We start from the raw sequence: 20,650 nt of genomic DNA, 5'->3' as shown, positions 1-20,650 counted from the left end.
AAGCGAGAGCTTCCGGTATTAATCAACAAGCCGCCGTTCCAGTCTTTCTAGCCGTTGGCACCTCTATGATTAATTTTTTTAAAAAATCTCCATAGCTGCGAAAGGCAGATAGATCAGTTTGAGATCGGAAGTATCATATATAACCTAGACGGGTACCGTCTTTATTTGTAAAGTCTATGAACCTCCTTGTCATTGAGAGACAGAGAGAGCGGGACTTCCTCTTAGCCTGCGGAGTCGTGAGCCAGAGGGAAACCTAGAGCGCCACAAGCGGGCTGGCGGGTGAACTGCAGTGTCCCGCCGCCTTGCTTGATTTACCCGGCTCCTAAGCGCATCCCTGGGCAGGGCAGCCAAGTTCTCCCGAAGACGGGAGGGAGGCGCTTTTGAAGAGAAGGGTCAGGTTTAACTGTAAAAAGATGCCGGCCCAACTCTCCTCCCCTCCCGGTCCCTTCTTCTTCAGGACTTGGCTAGAAAATGGCAATGCCCCCCCTTTCCCCTCTTGAGTACCTGTTTTATAGGGATAGGGTGGGTATAGCGTTCTTCCCTAGCACGTTTGTTAAAGAGAGGTTTTGCTTTCCTTTTAAAAACACTGCACAGAAGTTGCAACCTTTCAAGGGCGGTTATTATAATTCCCATAAATGCAAGAAAACGGGCACCGCCCCTTAAACCTTTCTCAGCATCCCCACCCGGAAGCGCCGCTTGACTGCTGGAAACTGACGAGGCGAAGGTCTTGCTTTGTAGCTGCCGCTGCTGGTTCCTCTGCTGATTTGCTGCCTGGCGGGCAACTTTTAAGGGTGCAAGAAGAGCCCCGAGAAGGAGGTGGATGGGCAGAATTCAGCTGGATAATTTGCAGTTTGGGGACAAATTGTGAAATTCTTCTGGCCTGCCACAGGTTCAGCTACAGGGAGATTGCTCCAGGCAAACCAAGCAGCTAACTGGCTGGCTCAGATGCAGGCGATTGCTCCCAAGAAGAGGACACTGAACACACAGAACTTCCACTTCAGACTACTGGATAATTCCAGTGCACCCTCACTGGAAAATTTCTAAGCCCAGTGTTTTTCAGTAAGCAACTAGAGAGGGCAGTTGTGCTTTGAGTGTTTGAGGCACTTCACATTATCTCAGTAATTGTTAGCAATCCTTTATTCTACTTTTGCCATTGCCCACACCAGAGTCACATAACTTTCCATCCTTATTTGGTTTGTGGAATCCTACAGCCTAAGACGGTGAAGGGGAACTAGCAACCTTCCAGCATTTGGGAAACTGTTGTTTCCTATTTATGATCTGTACACCACCCACCTTACAATGGGGTCTTGGACAGTTAATACAGTGGTACCTCAGGTTAAGAACTTAATTCGTTCCAGAGGTCCATCTTAACCTGAAACGTTCTTAACCTGAAGCACCACTTTAGCTAATGGGGCCTTCCGCTGCCATTGCTGTGCAATTTCTGTTCTCATCCTGAAGCAAAGTTCTTAACCCAAGTACTATTTCTGGGTTAGCGGAGTCTGTAACCTGAAGCATCTGTAACCCGAAGAACCACTGTAAAGGATAAATAAAAAGCAATAAACAAGGGCACTAAAATGAAAGTGTAAAATAACCAAAGTATAAAAACCAATAATTGAGATTTTGCTGCGGCTGGCTTTAACAAAGAAAACTTTAGCACGCTAAAGACTACAGCACCTATCATCCCTGACCATTGGCCATGCTAGCTGGGACAGATGGGAGTTGAAATTCAACATCTGGAGTAGCCTAGAAGAATGACATTGTTTGACTTAGTTTGAGCAATTTCTTGTATGGAACTTTAGATAAAAGTGTTTCCTTGTTCTAGCTTCTTTCCTCTGGGGTTTACATTCCCAAATGACCTACTAGTAGAGGCAACATCTGACCAGCTCTCAGTCTTCAGAAGAGTCTACTTTTGCACCTGACCTGGTGCCAGTGGTTTGGCGCTGCCTGGGCCCCCCAAACTTGGCAGCAATGGCAGTGGTTGGCTGCCATTTACATGATCCAAAATGCAATGCCCCATTTCATATATTAAATTAAAACAGTGGGCAGTCACCACAGATGGGATACATACTTGGCTCCTATTCAAAAGCAACACTGATGTGCACCTATCACTAAAGAGCCTACAAAAGAGGGCAGCAAGTTGCCACTGCTGTCGTGTCAAAAGGTAAGTGTAGTCACATTAGAAGGGTTATGTATTGGGGCCCATAATTCCTAGGCAAATTGAAGATGCATTATTAGGTAGACTTGGAACATGAGGGCTTAGATCCATATTTGTGTGAGTAGGTGCAACTCTCACTTCAACTTACTCCTTGGAAGAATGTCCAAATCCATCCATCTTTCTTTATTTCTCTTTTTCTCTTTCTCTCTTTCTTCACTTACTCACTCACTTATTTAGGATTGTCTCTCCTGAGCCTGTTGGATAGCGTCTTCGAAGCTACAAACATGAGTCTGACCAAACTGCGGGAGGCAGTGGAAGACAGGAGTGCCTGGCGTGCTCTGATCCATGGGGTCACGAAGAGTCGGACACGACTAAACGACTAAACAACAACAACAATTCCTGAGCCTGAGGGGGAGAAAGTGGGGAGGCTGTAGTGGGATGAAGAAAAGAGGCAGCCACCATCATGTTGGACCCATATAATCAGGGCTGTTATTTGTTATATCTTTGTAATCATGCAAGTTTGGCAAGGCTTGTTGCTGTTTAATTTTAGTTCGGCAATGCTCAAAGAGGCGGCCTTACAATGGCATAGTTTCCTGGAACTTACTAGTTATTTGCATGACAAATTGTCCCTAATGACTGTTAACAAGCATCATTACTAACACAACTTGAAATACATTTTGAATGTTGTGACATTCCACTACCACAGTGGCGTAGCGTGGGGGGTGCAGGGGGGGCTGGCCGCACCGAGCGCAACATCTGGGGGTTAGGGTTAGGGGGCGCAAATCCATGGGTTAGGGGGCGCAAATTACTTGCCTTGCCCCGGGTGCTGACAACCCACGCTACGCCACTGCACTACCATTAGTGTAAACAAAACAGGTGATATGACCCTTTTACTGGGGTTAAACTCCTGCCAATAAAAATATATAACCTCATTGGTGGGATTTTTTCCCCATGTCCTGTTATATGAATATGCTAGTTACTGTTAGGAAAATAGTAATATGAAAAAAGATTCATAAGTAATCCTTGGTATCAAGAAATTAGTAGACTTTTAGAAAATTGACTTCTCCCAGCAAACGCAAATTGCTTCTAGTTATCACTCACATGCTGTCTGATGTGGTATTCAATATAATAAATGCATCTTTGTACTTTTATTTATTTGCTCTGACCATTAAGTTATTTCTGATATAAAAATGAGAATTACTTTTCCGGGTCTGGTAGTTTTATTTTGACTTAACAGAACATTTTTGGGTTGCAATGGATGTTAATTTAGAATTGAATGATAAGGAAATTGATTCTCTGAAGAGAATCCAGGAACACTTGCTATAATGATTATCTTCATGATTTGAAGACAACAGTCTGCCTTTCATTAGGGCATAAGCAGTGCCTCACTTCTCATGAGTAACACATTTATGCACAACGGTAGCTAACAACACCTGGAGTTGTGGTTAGTACCAACTGCGGACATGGTGAAAAATTCACAGCATAGAAATAGGAAGAAGAAACCAGGGCTAATCATTTGTTAGCAAGAACATTGTACACCTCAGGGGGAGGGAGGCAGCCACATGCAGTTGAAGATAGGCAACTCTTAATTGTATTTTTCCTTCTAAGGTACTTGCTTAAAAACAGCCAAACAATGGAGCCAATTAGATCAGCAGCCAATTAGAACTCTTAAAAATCTTTACTTATCAGTTGACTCAAATTACAAAGAACAAAATCAACTAGTACCTTGGTCTCTAAAATAATATCTCACATTGCTTCATTCAAGCCTTTTATCTTGATTTCCATCCACTAAAATCCCAAAACCTTTCAGATGAAAGTATGAGGAACTTACCAGTTCAAGCAGCTGCGTCTGTTTCAAATGAACGAAGGTAATCCTAAATTAACCTCAGTCTCTATTAAAACTAGAGCAGGAAACTTGTTATTCATCTTTTCTACAGAAGGTACAACAAATTAGAATGACAGCTCTTAGGTAATTTGCTGCTTTAAAGACACCAGTGCCACAACACTAACAGACTTTCGAGCTTAAATGTTAATTAAGCCCATAGTCTGCAACAGAGTTACTGGAAGTTGGGTTTCTGGATTGTCTTCTAATTTTTTTCCTCCCCATATGTGAAGCAAACACAAGACTCGGAAAGAAGTCAGTATTATAGTGCAGTTACTTGCCATGAACAACAGTGCTTTGTGTTGGAGCAAGATTAAATGCTGGATAGCAGGAAATTTGGAAAGAAATCATTTGACTAACTGCTGAGCAATATTTCTGTGACAAGAACAATATCCTGCTTGTGCAACACACAGTAATTCTGCTCTGTAAAAGACTAACTGGATAACCCAAGTTAAATCTGCTTTAACAGTGGCATGTGGTTAAACAGGAAGCAGGTGACAAAGTACACCAGTCATGGAGAAACAGATGCCAAATCACCGTACCTGTTTAACCAAGCCCTGTTCTTGTTGGACACGTGACAGCAGAAGAACCCTAACCCTTCCCAGCTTTGTCTAGGAATAACTCTCAGGAGGTGGCTGTAGTCAGATGTAGTCAACATGAAATAGGAAAGTCAGCTGCTAGCAAATTCGTTCCAATGAGGTTTTTCATTGCCAAATTTAGCAGTTCATCTTGTTCTAGAGCTAAAAAGCTCTTGATCTATATTCCAAACCACTTTATTTATAATATGTCTCAGAATTTGCCTTCCAGGAACTGTAGAGTTGGAAGGGACCATAAGGATCATCTAGTCCACCCCAACACAGGAATCTTTTTGCCCAACGTGGGACTAAACCCACAACCCTGAGATTAAGCATCTCCTGCACTACCAACTGAGCTACCCCAGGTGAGCTTTGTCATTGCTATTATTACTGGGTTAAGCCAGCCAGTAGCTTTTCCGTAGGGATGTTTGAGACAGCTGCAGATTTTGACAGGTACAGAAAAGGATGACTGGAGCTAGGCATGATCCAACACTGAAGCTGAGATTATATTAACATGACAGCAAGTTTTAAGGCACTAGGGTAAACTGGTGCAAACTGGGTAGACACGCTCCATCTACATCACTGTTTTCAAGGAGAACAGACCTGAGATACAGCTTAGTCAGGTTTTCTGAAGGATTGTCTTTCATACATACTTCTCTGGACCTTCAGATGTTTACCAGAGGCCCTTCTCCAGCACCTCCCATCAAATGAGGTGAGGCAGGTATCTACCAAGAAGATACCCTTTTTGGTGGTGGGAGCCCCAGTTATGGAATGCTCTCACTAGCAAGGTTTGTCTAATGCCTATACCAAATTATTTGCAGTGCCAGATGACCTTTTTATTTTCCCAAGCTTTTTAGGACTATGTTTTTGTTCCAAGGGCTAAAATAAACCAATTGTCAGCTGTTTTTAAAACTCATTTTTAGAAGGAATTATGCTGCTTGCATTGATTTTTAAGTGGTAATTTGTATTGATCTCACTGTTCTAACTTTGGATTGTTAAATGTTTTTAATGGGCAGAGGGTAAACAATGTTGAGGAGATGGTTGATGGGCAAGTAGCAAATGCTTAAATAAATAAAATAGCTATCTCATTAAGGAGTGTTGAGTTTGGAACAGGGAAAACCCCTCTGGTTAAAAAAGTCTCAGATAGCTTTTCATAATGTGATCTAAATCAATGGAATTCAAGGGTGTTTTAGTTCTACTGGTTCAGATTAAACCAATTCATATTAAATCCCTACTGTAATTGGAATGCATGTTCTAGACAGTTAAGTTTATAGGCAGCCACTGCCAAGTATTTACAGCAAATCTGGCATTCAATTTGCACATTATAGCAAACATACAAGTCAGGTGTATGTAAGATTCAATTTGGCAAGGAAGTGTGTGTATTGAAGGAAAGAAGTAGTGTAAACTAACACAACTGACTGCACATTTATTTGTGAGTCACTTAGTTTTCTAGGAAATGAATTCTACTGTGCCTCCAACTGAGTGATCTCAGCTTTCAAAATCCGTCTACAGAATTATTTCCGCATTTAACGTTCCTGTATTTTTCTGGTTCCCAAAAGGATCAAAGGCATGAGGTTTTTGCATTATCCCTTTTCAAGTCCTCTTGAAAGTTTTCATGACTGCCACCCAAAACTGAGACACTTCTGCTAAAAGATTGTTTCATAAAACAAATGACAGCATTTATTCAATAGCAAATATTCAGATTGACAAATCAGTTTCACATAAAACAACTTCCATATACATAGCAATTTAATAATTTAAGATCAACGGGCTGGGTTCTTACAATCCGGAAAGACTTCAGTGAAAATTTGCAAGAAGGGGACGTCCCCCACACCCCACCGCAAGCAAGCTGTAACAGACTTGCATGACACTTCAAGTTTCTTTCGCTGACCCTCAAGTACTTGAATTCAGGAGCTCAAGCACCTTCTGAATTAAATTTAATGCTTCTTCCCCAATTAGGAATGTTAAACGGGGTCGAACCCTTGCTTTTAACCAGAGATGGACATTTCTGTACCGATACAGACAGCTGTTCCTGCCTTTGAGACAGAAGCTCTTCATTTCTGTAGGAGCCACGCTAAGAGTTTTGGACCACACAAGGTGCTGGGCACAGAACAGAGCTGCACGCGGAAGAATTTAAAGCAAGACTTGCATAGGCAGCAGTTGTTTCCGTGTGGGGGGAAAGCGGCTTTAATGTAATGAGGAAGCCTTTTGCTGCTGCAAACGTTCACATGGCAAGCACACCTTGAACGTGAAGCTGGGCTCAGAGAACAAATTGCACAGGTTTAATACAGCAAACATTTCAGCCGCGAACACAAAAGCCCATGCGCACCATGCGTGACCAAAAAAACCAAACAACAAACCAGGCAGGCCTCTTCTCCTTCCAAAAGCACCAGCACACCTGACATCCTTGAAACGTGAAGCTACTCTATCCTAAACACGTTCTCGCCAGGCAGTCTATACACGGTATGGACATGTTACAAAGCACACAAGCAGCAGATGCATTAGGTGAGGAAAGACTAAATGCGCATCATGGCACCTGTCCAGCCAGAGGCCAAGCCTCAAAAAGTCCTCTAGGCAGCACTGTTTTACATAGGTAACTTTTTTATAGCCATTATCTTCAAGTTAATCCACCGTAAGGGAAAACAAAAGGCTTCATATATACTTATGCATTCTGTGTCAGAAGCAACTTTTTTTATATATATACCAGGGATAGAGCTTTCCAAAGCTGTGTCCGCTCTGGACTGGCCTTGATGCACATGCAGTACATGTGGTTTGGAGAGGCGGGATTAATTGGGAATGTCTGCGCTGTTGTTCCGGTTCCCGTACTTGTGATGAATGATTAGCAGCACTACTCCGAGGAAAAAGCAAATGGAGCCGACGGTGATGTAGGCGATTCCCAGAAACGGATTCTTGCCCCCCATCCATGAAATGGTGCTCAAGATCATCCGTTTCCGCCCGTCAAAGCTATGCACAGGATAATCTGATTCGGGTATAGGAAAAACATTCGCCAACAGTGACTGGCTGGCGTCACAGTGCTAACAAGAAAGCTTCGTATCGGCACAAAGGAAGGAGATTGGGTTACTTAAAAACAAACAAACAGTAAGTGTTCTGAAGAACATGCTGTATCATAGTCAAGGCTTGATAGCCAGGGGACACTTTATTACTCGAAATATGAGCCAACAAAAAAACAAAACACCTGGGAAGCAAATTACCCAGAGACAAGTCTGCTGGCTGAAGAAGTTTCAAGACAAGGAAACCAATGGGCAGAGGGGGCTACCAAAGATGTAGATAATATCCGAACCATGACTATTGTTAAAGCAGCCATGAAGCTATGTGTCTCTTTACTTTTGAAGGCTTTTTGTTGCTGTTGTTTTTTGCAGAAAGATAGATGGCCAGACCTCCTATTCCAAAAGCCACATGCAGAATTTATCAAAGAAAACCCCCATGGGCTTTGACCTGGTAGGAAACCAGTACAAGAACCAGTAATCAGCTACTCAATACACCCAACCTTCTGCATCCAATAGCCTTGTACCATTCAGCCATAGCTTACCTGCTAAAACTGCATCAGCACCACCACTGGGCTGAGCAAAGCCTTAGAGCTCTTCTCCTCCTCACAAGGTCATGCTGTCCCTTCCAAATACCTCTCAAATGCCCCTCCTCATCCAGTCAGCCTAAATATCAAGGTGTTCCTTTTCCTACTAACCAAAAAAGTCACCACCTCCTATTCCACCTTTGCATGAGCTGCAAATGCTGAGGAAAGAGCAAATTTAACTACTCAAAAACGCGGAACACCAACACTGCAGATTTAAGTAACAGTGGCAAAGAGTGAATGAAGCTGACAAAGAATAGCAGGCCTCAGTAAGTTGGCCCCTCTGCCCTACCGAAAACACAGTTTTCTACTCCAGGAGAGGGTGTTGAGAAGCAGAAGTCTGCCATGGAGATCCCCCCAAAAGGACCTTATGTTTGACCTAATTCTTGGAAAAGATTGCAAGGGGTGAGAATTATACACAGGGATTGAATTCTATTTGGGGTGTGTAGAAAACTACATTCCCTTTTTGGGGGGAGGGTTTGGACCAGAGGTACAAAAAGTGAGTGCGGGGGGCACATCCTTCTCTCCCCTCTCCACACGGGATGCTGAGGGAGGGACAGGTACTTCTGGCCAGAGGTCTGAACTGATTACCTGCAGGAGATGTCTGACATGAAGGCAAGGGCCACAGATAAGCCAACCCAACAGTTAATGCAACCTTTTTTAAAAAATAAAATAAAATAAGCTGAGTGAGACAATTTTGTGCATGCTCCTATTGTGACCTTTGTAGATTTTTCATTCAACCCTAAAATGGTTCTTATCAGCCTGCTATGCTACCAACAGTTACCTATTTAATGACTTCAAGGTTTACAAGAAAATTCAATAAAAGACGATTACAGTGGTATCTCACTGCGCATCTGCGCGGGTCGTGGTTTGCCGCTTCCGCACGTGACGTCATTTTGAGCGTCTGCACGAGCGGCAAAGCCTGGAAGTAACGCGTTCCGTTACTTCCGGGTCGCTGCGGAGCGTAACCTGAAAGCGCTCAACCTAAAGCAACTTCAACCCGAGGTATGACTGTACAAGGTTTACTGACTGCAATTTCTTAGACCTTTTAATAAAAGGATACTATATTCTATTTCCAAGGAATAATTCCCAGCTGGTAGAGTAGGCCGTAAGTTATCTGGTCTCTCTATAAGGCGATACAGCTTCCGAAATGTAGGCAGCGCTGCAGTACGCATCCACACAATGAAGTCTTCATTGATGAATCCATTGTTGTCTGCATCCTTGTCTAGCTCATACACCGGTTTGGGCCAATTGACAGGTTTTGCTGTGCCTTAAAAACAAAAAATGTAAAGCACTAATATGAGATTATGATTTTTCTTAGAAAGCATGCATCTTGGGGAACACAGCCAAGCAATCAAACGCAAGCATAGTTGCTATTAAATAATTTGGGAGTGGGGTGGAGAGAGACAAGAGGTATGAATATATTAGCAGAACAAGAAGAAAGCTAGTAACAAACTGTTTGAATAGAAATTTTGGACATTTGGAAGGAGAGAGAATTAAGCAAAGCAAACCCATAAATGAGCGGGCACACAAGAATGTACATCTAACTTTTGTTTACAGTTTCCCCAATAACTTGCACTAATCAATACAGTGTATCCCATTCAAAACATTACAGATAACTTGCAACTTAGATGCATTTAATTTGCATGCCTTCAGCTTTACGAGCTCAGGAAATTTTATTTTAAAAATTAAGAAGGGGGCAGAAAGGGGACCATCACCTGGAGGAAAAAAGACTTTGGCAGTCCCACCCACAACTGAACCTAATGTGTTTTGACTATATGCAATTTTGGCTTTATGCTCTATTCTTGGATTGTAACCCCCACATAAACTGAGAATTGGCTCTTTTATTATTTTTCTGGAAAAATAATTCAATTTCTACTTCAGCCTCCACAATACCTTCCCAGGAAGGTCTTGATCCAGATTGGAGTCTTTATGTTCTCTCATACATGGGTCAATTCATTGTGTTATCATTTTACCTTGGAAAAGTATTGCCAAATCCTTTGTAGGTCCAGTAGGATTCCTGAATTTCACATTTTTGTCTGTCCACCAAGCAATGCCTTGTTTAGTCAAAGGAATACGTATATATTTGGTTTCATTACGGTCAATACGAAACAGTGTCAACGTATCTAGAAGGAAACACAAATAGACGTGCATCACTTTCAAGGTTCATTTTCACATTCCATGCCTGCTGTATCCAAAAGCTTCAATGCATCATATACAAGACCTAAGTGTTCAGATAAGACATCAAATTCTGCAGGTAGATGCTATTTCAAGGTGCATAAGCACAGAATATACAACTTTGTAAAACAACAACAACAAGCAGCAATGGCATGTCTTTATTTACACATAAGCACACACTCATAACTTAAAGCTAATATAGACTGTCAGCCCAGTCTAAAGGCCCTCCCTCATCATGGGCTGCTGACGTGTCCCAAAAGCCTCAGTGTGACACCTAACTGAGCCAACTGGTTTACTGAAATTAGCATGGCAGCCATTTTTAGGAAGCTGCCTTATAGCAAGTCAGAGCATTGGTCCAGCTAGCTCAGCACTGTCTGCGGTGATTGGCAGCAGCACTCTAGGGCTTCGGTCAGGAGCCTTACCCAACCCAACCTGGAGGTGTCAGGCACTGGACCTGGGATAAGGCGCATGGAGCTATGACCGCTCCTGCCGTAAGATGTGTAAACGCTTAAGAAAGCTAACTGCTGTGGACAAGGCTTCTAGGAGTACTACTGGATTGGGGGAATGTACAGTGCTCCCTTCAGGTGCATCTATGTGCATACAGTGTTGATAGAAAGTGTGACAGCTTAATAGATATCTCCTTGCTTTTATTCAAAATCCAACACAAAATCATACCATTAAACATGCTGTTGGCAATAGCGCCACAAGGAGCAATAGGTTTGTCCCCACTGGTGCGGTAAGGCTCACATTCCTTACTGGGGTGCTAATTGGTAAAAAAGAAAAGAAAAGTCAGTCTTGATTACACACTAGTCAGAAATATAATCGACACATCGGGCTGCCTAACCGATACCACAACAACCCTTCCTCCTACTTTCCATTGCAAAAAAATAAAATAAAAAATACGGTTTCAAGTTACAGGACGAAATGCTTTGGCAATCACGCCAACAACTATAAAGTATTCAGTCAGCAGTTGCCTGCAATTAACGCTACAAGTCCCAGTGCTGCAAGATAAATAAAGTTACAAAAGAGAAAGCCAATATGCTGCATTAGGGTTTCATCATTGGTGATTTAAGGATAGATCTGGAAGGAAGACTAGGAAGGGTATTGTAATTGGGAAGGGAAGCTTTTTGTGTTTTTATATTGTAAACTGCCCTGTGATCCTTGGATGCAAGGTGGAAAGAAATTAATGTAACCACAGTTGGGCACACTGCTAGTATATCAAATACTGTAAAAGCTGAACAATGTTTACATTTTCAGTGAATTCACATCTTGCTGCTTGACTACTAGTAACCAAAATAATGATTACAGAGATAACAACCAATTTTAATTTGAGCTATTTGTTTCTAGTAAATAAGAGAAAACAGACATTTATCTTCTAATCTGAGAATGTAATCTCTCTGAATTGTGGCTGTAACATGACATCTTAAAAGAGGGTGCTCCACTTCTAAACACACCCAAAGCACACACAGCCCACACAGGCTTCAGTCTGCATGGCAGAAGGAGGTTATGCAAGTGTGCATTGTTCCCCCCTTTGCCTAATCTTTTTATAGCTATCTAATCACACTTAATTCTTACTCTGTGAAGGACACATTGAGTAGCCTACAATCTCATCACAGTTAGAGAGAGAGAGAGAGAGAGAGAGAGAGAGAGAGAGAGAGAGAGAGAGAGAGTGTTTTGACACTCTCCCAAGTGTCCTTTGCTGTAGCTACTCACTACCAAGAAGGAAGAATAGTATCCGGACACTCATTAAAAAATAGCACTATTTCCTGCCCACACCCAGCAAGCAATTTCTTTATTTGGACATTTGTATCTTGCCTAGCTATGATAAACATCAATCACAAGACAATACATAAACAAAACTTTAAAAACTAACATTCAAACAGTAGTAAAACAAACTATCCACTCTGAAAATCTTTAAAGTAGATATAAAATTCTTAGAGCCAACTGCTTCTATAAATCTATCATCAGCTTATTGAATAGAAAAACAGCTTGGACAGTCAGCGAGGCTTAGAATGCTCCCGTTTCCTTTTCATCAGATGCCAAAGGAAGCAAGGAGTTACAGTAGCAGCCAGCCTTCGCACCCAGCGGTAAGAGGTTCTCTCAAGCACACTCCAAGAAAGAGTGCATGGAAATACTTTCAAAGACCAATAAGGAAAAGCTTGCCCAATAAGAATCTAACAAGGTATGCCTTAAGACAGAGGGAGTCTGTATTGTTGTAATTAATGTGAAAGTAAGCGTTCTGAAGTAGTTTCTACACATCAGGTATAGTATACTAGGCAACAGACAGATACAGCGCCCCAAAACAGCCTAACTTGTTATTTAAAGTCAACTGAAAATGATTTTAAAAAATCTTAAGGGATCAATTGAACACACAGGGATGATTCCCATCATATGGATTCTCAGTGGAAGGGGGCTCTTCCCTCCACCCCCACTACAGTTCAAGATTTCACTGGAGAGCACAGGAGTGAATGACAATGTTGCCTTCCATCAGGTTTTTCCCCACCTGCAGCTCTTAAGCTTTCTCAGTGATATAAGTGGGACCTTGTGAAGGCTTATTTAACACACATAGAGAGAGGGAACGTATGGTGGACAGGAGTCAAATAGCGAAGCCTATGTAGCGTTCAATTATGACAACATAAAAAAGACATCAAATGACAGTCTGTGCATTTTCCCTTTAACATTTAAAAAGCTATTGTGTTTTATGTATCAGAAGCCAGAATCGGTGTCGTTATATGCAAAGAGTTTCACTTACATGTAAAGAATTGTTGTCTCCATTTAGCTGGCTGTCATCCCGAGACTTCACATAGCGACGATGGTTTTGATAAAAGTTGGACAGTCCATAGTACATAAACACGTTGCTCTGCCATACACAAATTAAGATGCTTCACCAATGTGCACAGTTAATGGTGGCTTCAGATGAAACAAAAAGCCTTTTTCAAATTCTACAATGAATATCTGGTTGCGAGAGGAGATTGTGGGACAGGAGTACACCTTCAATCTCTTAGAGCAGAGGTTTTCAAGCTTTTTGAGTCCAAAGCTCCCTAAACCAACTACTTGCTTTCAGTGGCACCCCCTGTGGGGCTCAGGAGCCCATTTATGTCACCCCTTGCCTGCAGAGCTGGCAGCTTCTCACACTTTTTTCAAACACCTTCCCTTGTGGAGTGTTCCCTCAGTCTCCTCTCCTTGGGAGTCCTCTGGGCAGCCGCTGCTGCTGTCCCTGATCTCTGAGCTGCCCCCACCCAAAAAGTGGTGCTTCCCAGAGGCACCATTTGCCTGCAAAGCTTATAGCCAGGGCTGCTGCACTAAACAGCTGTGCAAGCCTCTGGGAGGCAGAGACGTGAGAGGCATCAGAGGAGGGAGGGAAAGAAAGAGGGACAGAGGCCAATGTTGCCTGGCCATCATTCAAGGCACCCAAGGGTGCCACAGCACCCTGGCTGAAAACCACTGTCTTAGAGCAAGTTTCGTTAATAATGTTGTATCCTGTATATTCCAATACCACTGCAGTATGTCCACTGGTTTATTTGATTTTGAATTTCTTCTTACTACTAAACCAGCTGTTGAGATTTTTTCCAAACCATTCTCATTTACCATGACTAGTATTTAACTAAGTTTTACTCAGAGCAGAAAGTGAAATTAAGGAACCTAACTTATATATAGTCTTGCATATAGTCTGCAATGTGGAAAGAGGCCGGTATGAAAGAATTCCAGTTAAGAGTTGTACATGAGCACAGACAGTCAAGCAGTTATTTTGCCATATATACACGCATTTAAGGTAACATACCTCAAATGGCTGATCCAGTGTAAAGTGTATGGTGCACGTGCAAGAAGGTGTATTGTTCCAGGACACATTTAAACACTTGTTGCAGGGACTACCTGGCTCTGTTCCTGTATAATCAATCTGCAGAGAAAGGGCAGATAAAAATAAAAAGAAGAAAAAAGTTTACTATAAAATACAAGAGCACCAAACCACAAACATAAAGCTGATTCACTGCTGAAGCAAAGTTGTTGACTACGGTAATTAGTAGATAATGCGTCAAATGTGGATCATGTTTTGAGGGCTGGCTTTGCAGACATTTTATGGTGGTGGCATCTAGGCCATAGCACACTTGAAGGCACTACAATAAACTGTCTAAGTTTCTACATGACCAAACTGCAGAAGTCCAGAGAGATACCTGCTTTGAGCAACCCCACTCTTTAGATTTCTATGAGAAAGCAAGGTTTATATGCTATAAAATAAATAAGAAAATGTAGGTGTTTTATATCTATCTATCTGGTCCTGGGAATGCCACAAAGTTATTGGCAGGAACTTCAATAGCTGCCCAGTTTGGGGAAGAAAGCTTAGCTGGCACTTCATAATGGGATGATCTTTGGTGCAGTTCACTGCCTCTTGTCTAAATCTTCAAAACAGTTCCACATTTTAAGTGGAATAACTCCCAGACCTCATGACTTTACAGGAGCACCTGAGCTTGAGGGAAAAGATGTGGAACAAGTTGCCCACTCCTGGCTTAAAGAAGTCTCATTTTCATGCTTATCCCAAGATGCTTCTCTATGGGAAGCCGACACACCTGCAGTCTTGGAAGTACTGACAAAATCTCACCATTTGATAATTTATTTAAAATGAAAGCTTCACTTTTGTTTTCTGGTGTGGATATCAGGGCTACATTATTAGTGGAAAATAAGGAACTACACAAACAAGTTTTACCAAAAGAGGACAATATAAAACAGCAAGTCAATGGTACTTCCTAGTTTTGTCCTTAACACCTTAAACTCTTAAAATATTTGCAGTGGGTTTTTAATATTTTCAGAAACACTTGACTGATATTCTGCTTAAATGATGGTACTAAGAGAGGGGAGGAAAAACCCTGTGCTGTACTGGACACAAGATTATGGTCCATTATATTTTTGTCCTAAAGCAAATCTAAAACAAGGTCTCATTTTAGTAACCGTACTGGAGCTAGCAACATCTCAATATTGACAGATTTGCTTTGTATCCTTAAACATGGAAACAAAGGTGCTTATTTTTAGAAAGCTATTAACAGCGCACAGTGAGTAAGGGAGGACATTAAGTACATGTCAACCTTGTCTTTGGTTTTAAAGAAGTTCAGAGTTTAAAGACGAATATCTCCCTTAATTAGAGACCAATACAGAGTATTCGTTCAGGATTACCATTATGAACTTACATCACATGAGATCTGTCCCCTATTTGTTTTCTGTATATGTATTCAGTTTGAAGCAAAACAACTGTGTATTTAGTCCTAAAGAATGGTAAATTTACAAAAAAGAATTTTGAGACTGTTGTTCCATAGTCTCTCTTAACACACAAACCATCAATGTATACCATAGCAATGCTCCCCCTTTAAATGTTTGTTTGCCACAACAATAATGTATGCTTGCTGCAGCAACAACAAAAAAAAGCACATTTAGCAATGTATCCAGGTTTTGGCCCAAGCTATAAAGACTGGATTAATTATAATACTTGAAGTCTGCACTGACAGAAAACTACCACTACATCTGTATATCTTTTTCTTCAATTTGGCATATTCATTATGGGCTATATCATGCACTGCACATGTCAACTACCCTTTCCTATCCCTGTGCACAGCTCAGATCTGCTCCAGAAGGTCTCTCGGCCTTCAGAAGCAGATTTTGAGGATACTTGGAGTGGGGTGGGGGTGGGGAGGTTGCAGGGAAGAATGCAAGCAAGCATGTCTAGAATAATACCTGAACTGCCCCTCACACCAAAGGAATTTTGTTTAAATCCACCTCCCCATTTTATGATAAAGGATTCTTTTTTGGGGGAGTCACTTGAAAGCAAACCACCTTTTTTTTTTTGCAACAATCCAATGGAAAATAGAACCAATAGTACCTTCACCCCACCCTCCTCTGGACCATGTATTTTTAGCTCATGAGGCATTCTCCATCATCCATTTTTTTCAAGCAATATGCCAAGTTTGGTTTTAAGAGTCTTGCTTCCCTTTCCTGAACATTTCTTGCATTTCAAGTCACCTTCGCAATTCTAAAAGTAGAAGCGTTGGTGCCCATTTTGCGGCAAGGCCACTTCCCCTAAGCTCTACATTTTCCCATGAATTGCTACAGGCAGGAAATACTGGAGATGGGATGAATGCATCCAAATCAGGAGCCACTGCAAGATACAAAGCAAGCCGCTGGGTGGAGTGGAGTTTGCCCAAGGGCTAATTTCTCAAGACGCTGCTGTCCATTTGAGGCCCACAACAAGACTCTCAAATCAGAATATCAGAGAACTAATTAACATTACTGTGTGCAGCCAGAGAAGTATGTACCTGTCAATGCCTTTCTCAGGCTGCAATTATGTCAGTGTGCAGAAATAATGCTGGGTGCACAGGGGCTACCTGCCTAATTGCTGTACCCACTGACATAGTAACACACACAGAAAACTAGGGGTGGAAGAACTGCAACTGTTTGTGAGTTCTTGAGATGATCAAACAGAATGATGCAGTTGTCGTTACTATACACTGATCAGCTACATCAAAGACAAAATAAGTCTCCTATAGGTTTCTATGCCTGTTGAATAGAATCAGGAGTTATTTGCCAAGACATTCACTGTGCATTTCTCCCTCAATTATACCTACACACACAACCCAAATAAAAAGGTGGGAAAGCCCTGCACCCATTATCGTAATACGTAAAAGGTTTTGTGCGGGTCTAGGACACAGTTCTGGTTAGCTGTCTGCATCTGGCCCACAATATTTCAGCTTTATTGGGACCAAAGGTGCGGATTTGTGGTTTGGACAGGAACATATGAATAGTCCTGCTGGATCAGGCCAAAGGCCCATCTAGTCCAACATCTTCTTTTCGTAATGGCCAACTAGATGCCTACAAGAAGTCCAAAAGCAGGAAGTGACCACAACAGTATACTACCTCCGACGGTGGAGGGAGAACATAGCCAAAGTTGCTAGTAGCAACTATCTTCCATGATTTTGTTGAATCTTCTCTTCAAGCCATCACTACATCTTGTGGGAGCACTACATCCCATATCTTGTGGGAGCAAATTCCATAGTTTAACTTTGCACTCTTGGGTGTCTATTTGTGGGGGGCAAACCTTCCTTCTCAACTTGCATCAACATACAAAGAGCGTCTGTTTTAAGTGGCCCTTAAGAGTGGCTTTAATTCCTCTTAATTGTATCGCCCCCCCCCTTATTTCAAAGAGTGCACTCTCCTGACATCAGTTCTTTTGCACTGTTGGTTTTACCCACTAACCCCTTTGTCCTCTCACAGCCAGGCCTTATTTCTCCCTATTCATCCCTGCATTTCCCAATGTTTTTTCCCAGTCCCTGGCTACTTCTTGCTTCTCTTCTCCCTCCATCTCCCACATACATCTTCAGTACTTCCTTCTCGCTTAACCTGCACCATCTTCCTCCTGCATCAGCAGAGCTTGCCAAATCAGCATTTCAAAACACCAGGAACTTGGCAGTAAATGGCAAAGCCAGAGCTTAACCAAAATGAAATGACATAGAATGAACACAATAATGCATTTAAACATTAAAAAGTAGGAAAAATACTCAGTGAACTTTACTCAAGACACAACAACAGTCTCCACCAAAATATACTTAAAGTGTACACGCAGACTCCAAAAATAATGACCACTCACAACTTAATAGCAGCTGGTGCAGGAAAAATAAAGTAGGAAAAACACCAAAGTTAATAACCCAGGGGTTGGCGAACCTGTGGCACCTGTTGTCAGACTCCAGCTCTCACCAGCCCTAGCTAACATAGCCAATGGTGATAGATGCTGGGAGCTGTAGTACACCCACATCTGGTGAGTCACAGGTTTCCTACCTCTGTGATAAACCGAGAACCAAGTACAATGCTTACTAGTCTTTCAGACAACAACTGGCAACAAACTGTAGGAGGTGTAGGGAGTCTTTGGCCCTCCAGATGTTGCTGAACTATAACGCCCATCATCCCTGGCCACTGGTCATGCTTTCTGGGGCTGATCATAGTTCAGCAACTTCTGCAAGATCAAAGATTCCCCTGTCTGGGGAAAAGGCGGGGGGGGGGACAACTGCTCCTTTATAAAAAGTTAAGATCCAACTGCAGAAGCAGTTTTTATTTTCTCTTGTTTTGCATTCTATTTAATACACCAGTTATGTACATTGTTGCTCATTTCTATTTGTATGCATTTTGTCCATCTTAAATATGCGCTTTATGGAAACACTTCTGTTCTTTTGCATCCCTTGGATCAATTACATTTTGGAAATAGTCTCTGAAACTCCAATATGTTTTCTTAAACCAGAACTGCAAACAATGGTTACAAACTATCCAACTTGACCATCAAAGACCCGTTTTCCTTTGAAACTCTTCTTCAGAGTAACAGCCGGGGGCGGGGCAGTACAACCATAACAGTTTTTATGGAATTTTATGGTGGTTCCCTGTTACACAGGAAGTTGCTATAGTTGAAAGTTCCTATACACCTCACACACTTCTCAAACCCATAAAACAACTAGGAGCCACGAATTAGACAGGCCTTAGGTTGTTAGTAAAGGCTTTATTTGTGTAAGTGTTCCCCACACGCCTCTTTGTGTTTAGAGTACACATGCGCTGACCCATGCCCATGTAATATAAAACTCATCAGTGCCCAAGGTGCTTGCACTGCTAGTGTGCCAGCACATCACAGGTGTGGAACAGCACACATGATATGCCTGCTTTACCTACACCCTGGACAAGTCAGCCCAAAATGACAGAAAACGTGAATCGGCCCCAAGTTCCCACAGACACTGCAGCCACAAACCAGGCACCACCTGGAGGTTCTTGTCTACAATATCTGGGCACTGACAGAAGCTGTATCCCAACACCACCCAGAGACCACCAGGTTGGAGACAGATGTGCTACCTGGTGCCCTCGCCATCCTCAAGTTCTCTGCATTATCACCACAAGCGCTTATTATTTCTTTCAAGGTGCTTGACGGTGCCATACCTGTGATGATGAAAAAAACTGCCCTATCCAGTTGGGCGGCATATTTCTTCCACGTCGAAAGGGATAAAGTTGAAAGACATTTAAAGAATTTTTCTTTTCTTTTTAAGGCTTCTATATAAGCCAAAATCAAAGTGTATTCGTTTCTTTGTTGCCATGCCACTCACTGGCTTCTAATGTTCCACCCACGGCGCTTGCTCCCAAGAAGTGGGGGGCTGCCCCCTTCCCTCTCTGACAAGGGGGGGCGTGCCCCCCAAAAGTGGGGTAACCCCCCCTCATTGCCTGCCCCCCCCGCCCCCGCCTACCTCGTACTCGCGGATGTTGTTGGAGGTGACGAAGATGCCGATGCCGATGGGGATGAAGATGAGGCCGATGACGAAGAAGGCGGGCAGGACGGTGCCGGCCGTGAGGATGGGCTGCCAGGCCGGCAGGCGCTGCTGCTTGAAGGCGGTGTTGTCGGGCTTTCGGCTCTTGACTCCGGCCCCACCGGCCACGCTGACCCCGACCCCGGCTCCCCCCACGCCGCTGCTCCCGGGAACCTGCCCGTCCACCTCCTCCTTCGCGTTGAAGTTCATCGCCATGGAGAGTCCGGGCTTCTGGGTCGAGCGCTAAAGGGAGGCGAGGAGGAGGAGGCGGCAGGAACTGGCACTACGGAACCACCACTCGCTCGGTATAAGAGCAGCTCGCACTGCGCTTGCGCAAGCACGCCGACGACGTCAAAACAAAGTGGGGAGGGGTGGAATTCCGAACGCCGCCGCCGTCGCTAGCGGCTCCTTCTGGGCATGCCCTCTCCCGCATCGCCCGCACGAAGGCTCCCTGCGCATGCGCGAACTTGCCGCGTAACTCTCGACTCCGGAACGGAGTCTGGTTCCAGCTCCTCCTCCGCCCGGGTCTTGATAGGGTTAAAGAACCAGTGGGAGCGGCTTAACAAGTCGGACGGCCGGGAGCGATGGCGGAGACACGCCTGCGTAGTAAGCATCGACTGGGTGGAAAAAAGGAGCGGGCCCGCATGGAGCGTAATTGTGCTTGAGGATCATGGTGCGCAAGCAGAAACGCCTTGTTTGCATCAATAGTGTTGTTTGTAGTTTGCTTTTAACTCTTTTGGATAGTTTTACATTATTTTATCTACTGTTTTTCAAATTGAATAAAAGTATGATTACTGTGTCGTGTAAGTGATCTATGTAGGAAGCATATATTAATAATAACATATTGGAAATATAAAATGAAGCCTTCGGGGGTTAGGAGGGAATAGTGAGTGTGGAGAAGCCATCTTGTCAGTCATCTTGTCGCTAGCCGGTATCTGTCACCTTTTAAATTTCACT

At 43.0% G+C, this 20,650-nt stretch overlaps 1 protein-coding gene across 1 annotated transcript; it reads right to left on the bottom strand.

The window, feature by feature from the left end:
- Positions 1-7,193: 7,193 nt before the first annotated feature.
- TMEM30A (transmembrane protein 30A) lies at positions 7,194-20,039 on the bottom strand. The gene is made up of 7 exons (XM_081904919.1): positions 19,634-20,039; positions 14,161-14,277; positions 13,132-13,239; positions 11,055-11,142; positions 10,178-10,327; positions 9,265-9,471; positions 7,194-7,592 (listed from the first exon to the last, which is right to left on the bottom strand). The coding sequence occupies exons 1-7, from the start codon at positions 19,907-19,909 to the stop codon at positions 7,399-7,401; spliced, it is 1,140 nt and encodes a 379-aa protein (XP_081761045.1). The 5' UTR covers positions 19,910-20,039; the 3' UTR covers positions 7,194-7,398.
- Positions 20,040-20,650: the final 611 nt, after the last annotated feature.

The sequence above is a fragment of the Podarcis melisellensis genome (genome assembly GCF_964234715.1).
Source record: "Podarcis melisellensis genome assembly, chromosome: 3".
In the NCBI taxonomy this organism is placed as follows: Eukaryota; Metazoa; Chordata; class Lepidosauria; order Squamata; family Lacertidae; genus Podarcis; species Podarcis melisellensis.
The sequence above is the reverse complement of the archived record's forward strand: the minus strand, read 5'-3'. Positions and strand labels throughout refer to the sequence as shown.

Bases quoted from the DNA above. Each gene is read 5' to 3' on its own strand.
- TMEM30A (XM_081904919.1), bottom strand. From the start codon at position 19,909: ATGGCGATGAACTTCAACGCGAAGGAGGAGGTGGACGGGCAGGTTCCC. The intron at 14,278-19,633 runs GTAGGCGGGGGC...CTTTCTCTGCAG, and splicing joins ACAACATCCGCGAGTACGAG to ATTGATTATACAGGAACAGA. The intron at 10,328-11,054 runs GTATGATTTTGT...GTTTCCTTCTAG, and splicing joins TGCCAACAGCATGTTTAATG to ATACGTTGACACTGTTTCGT.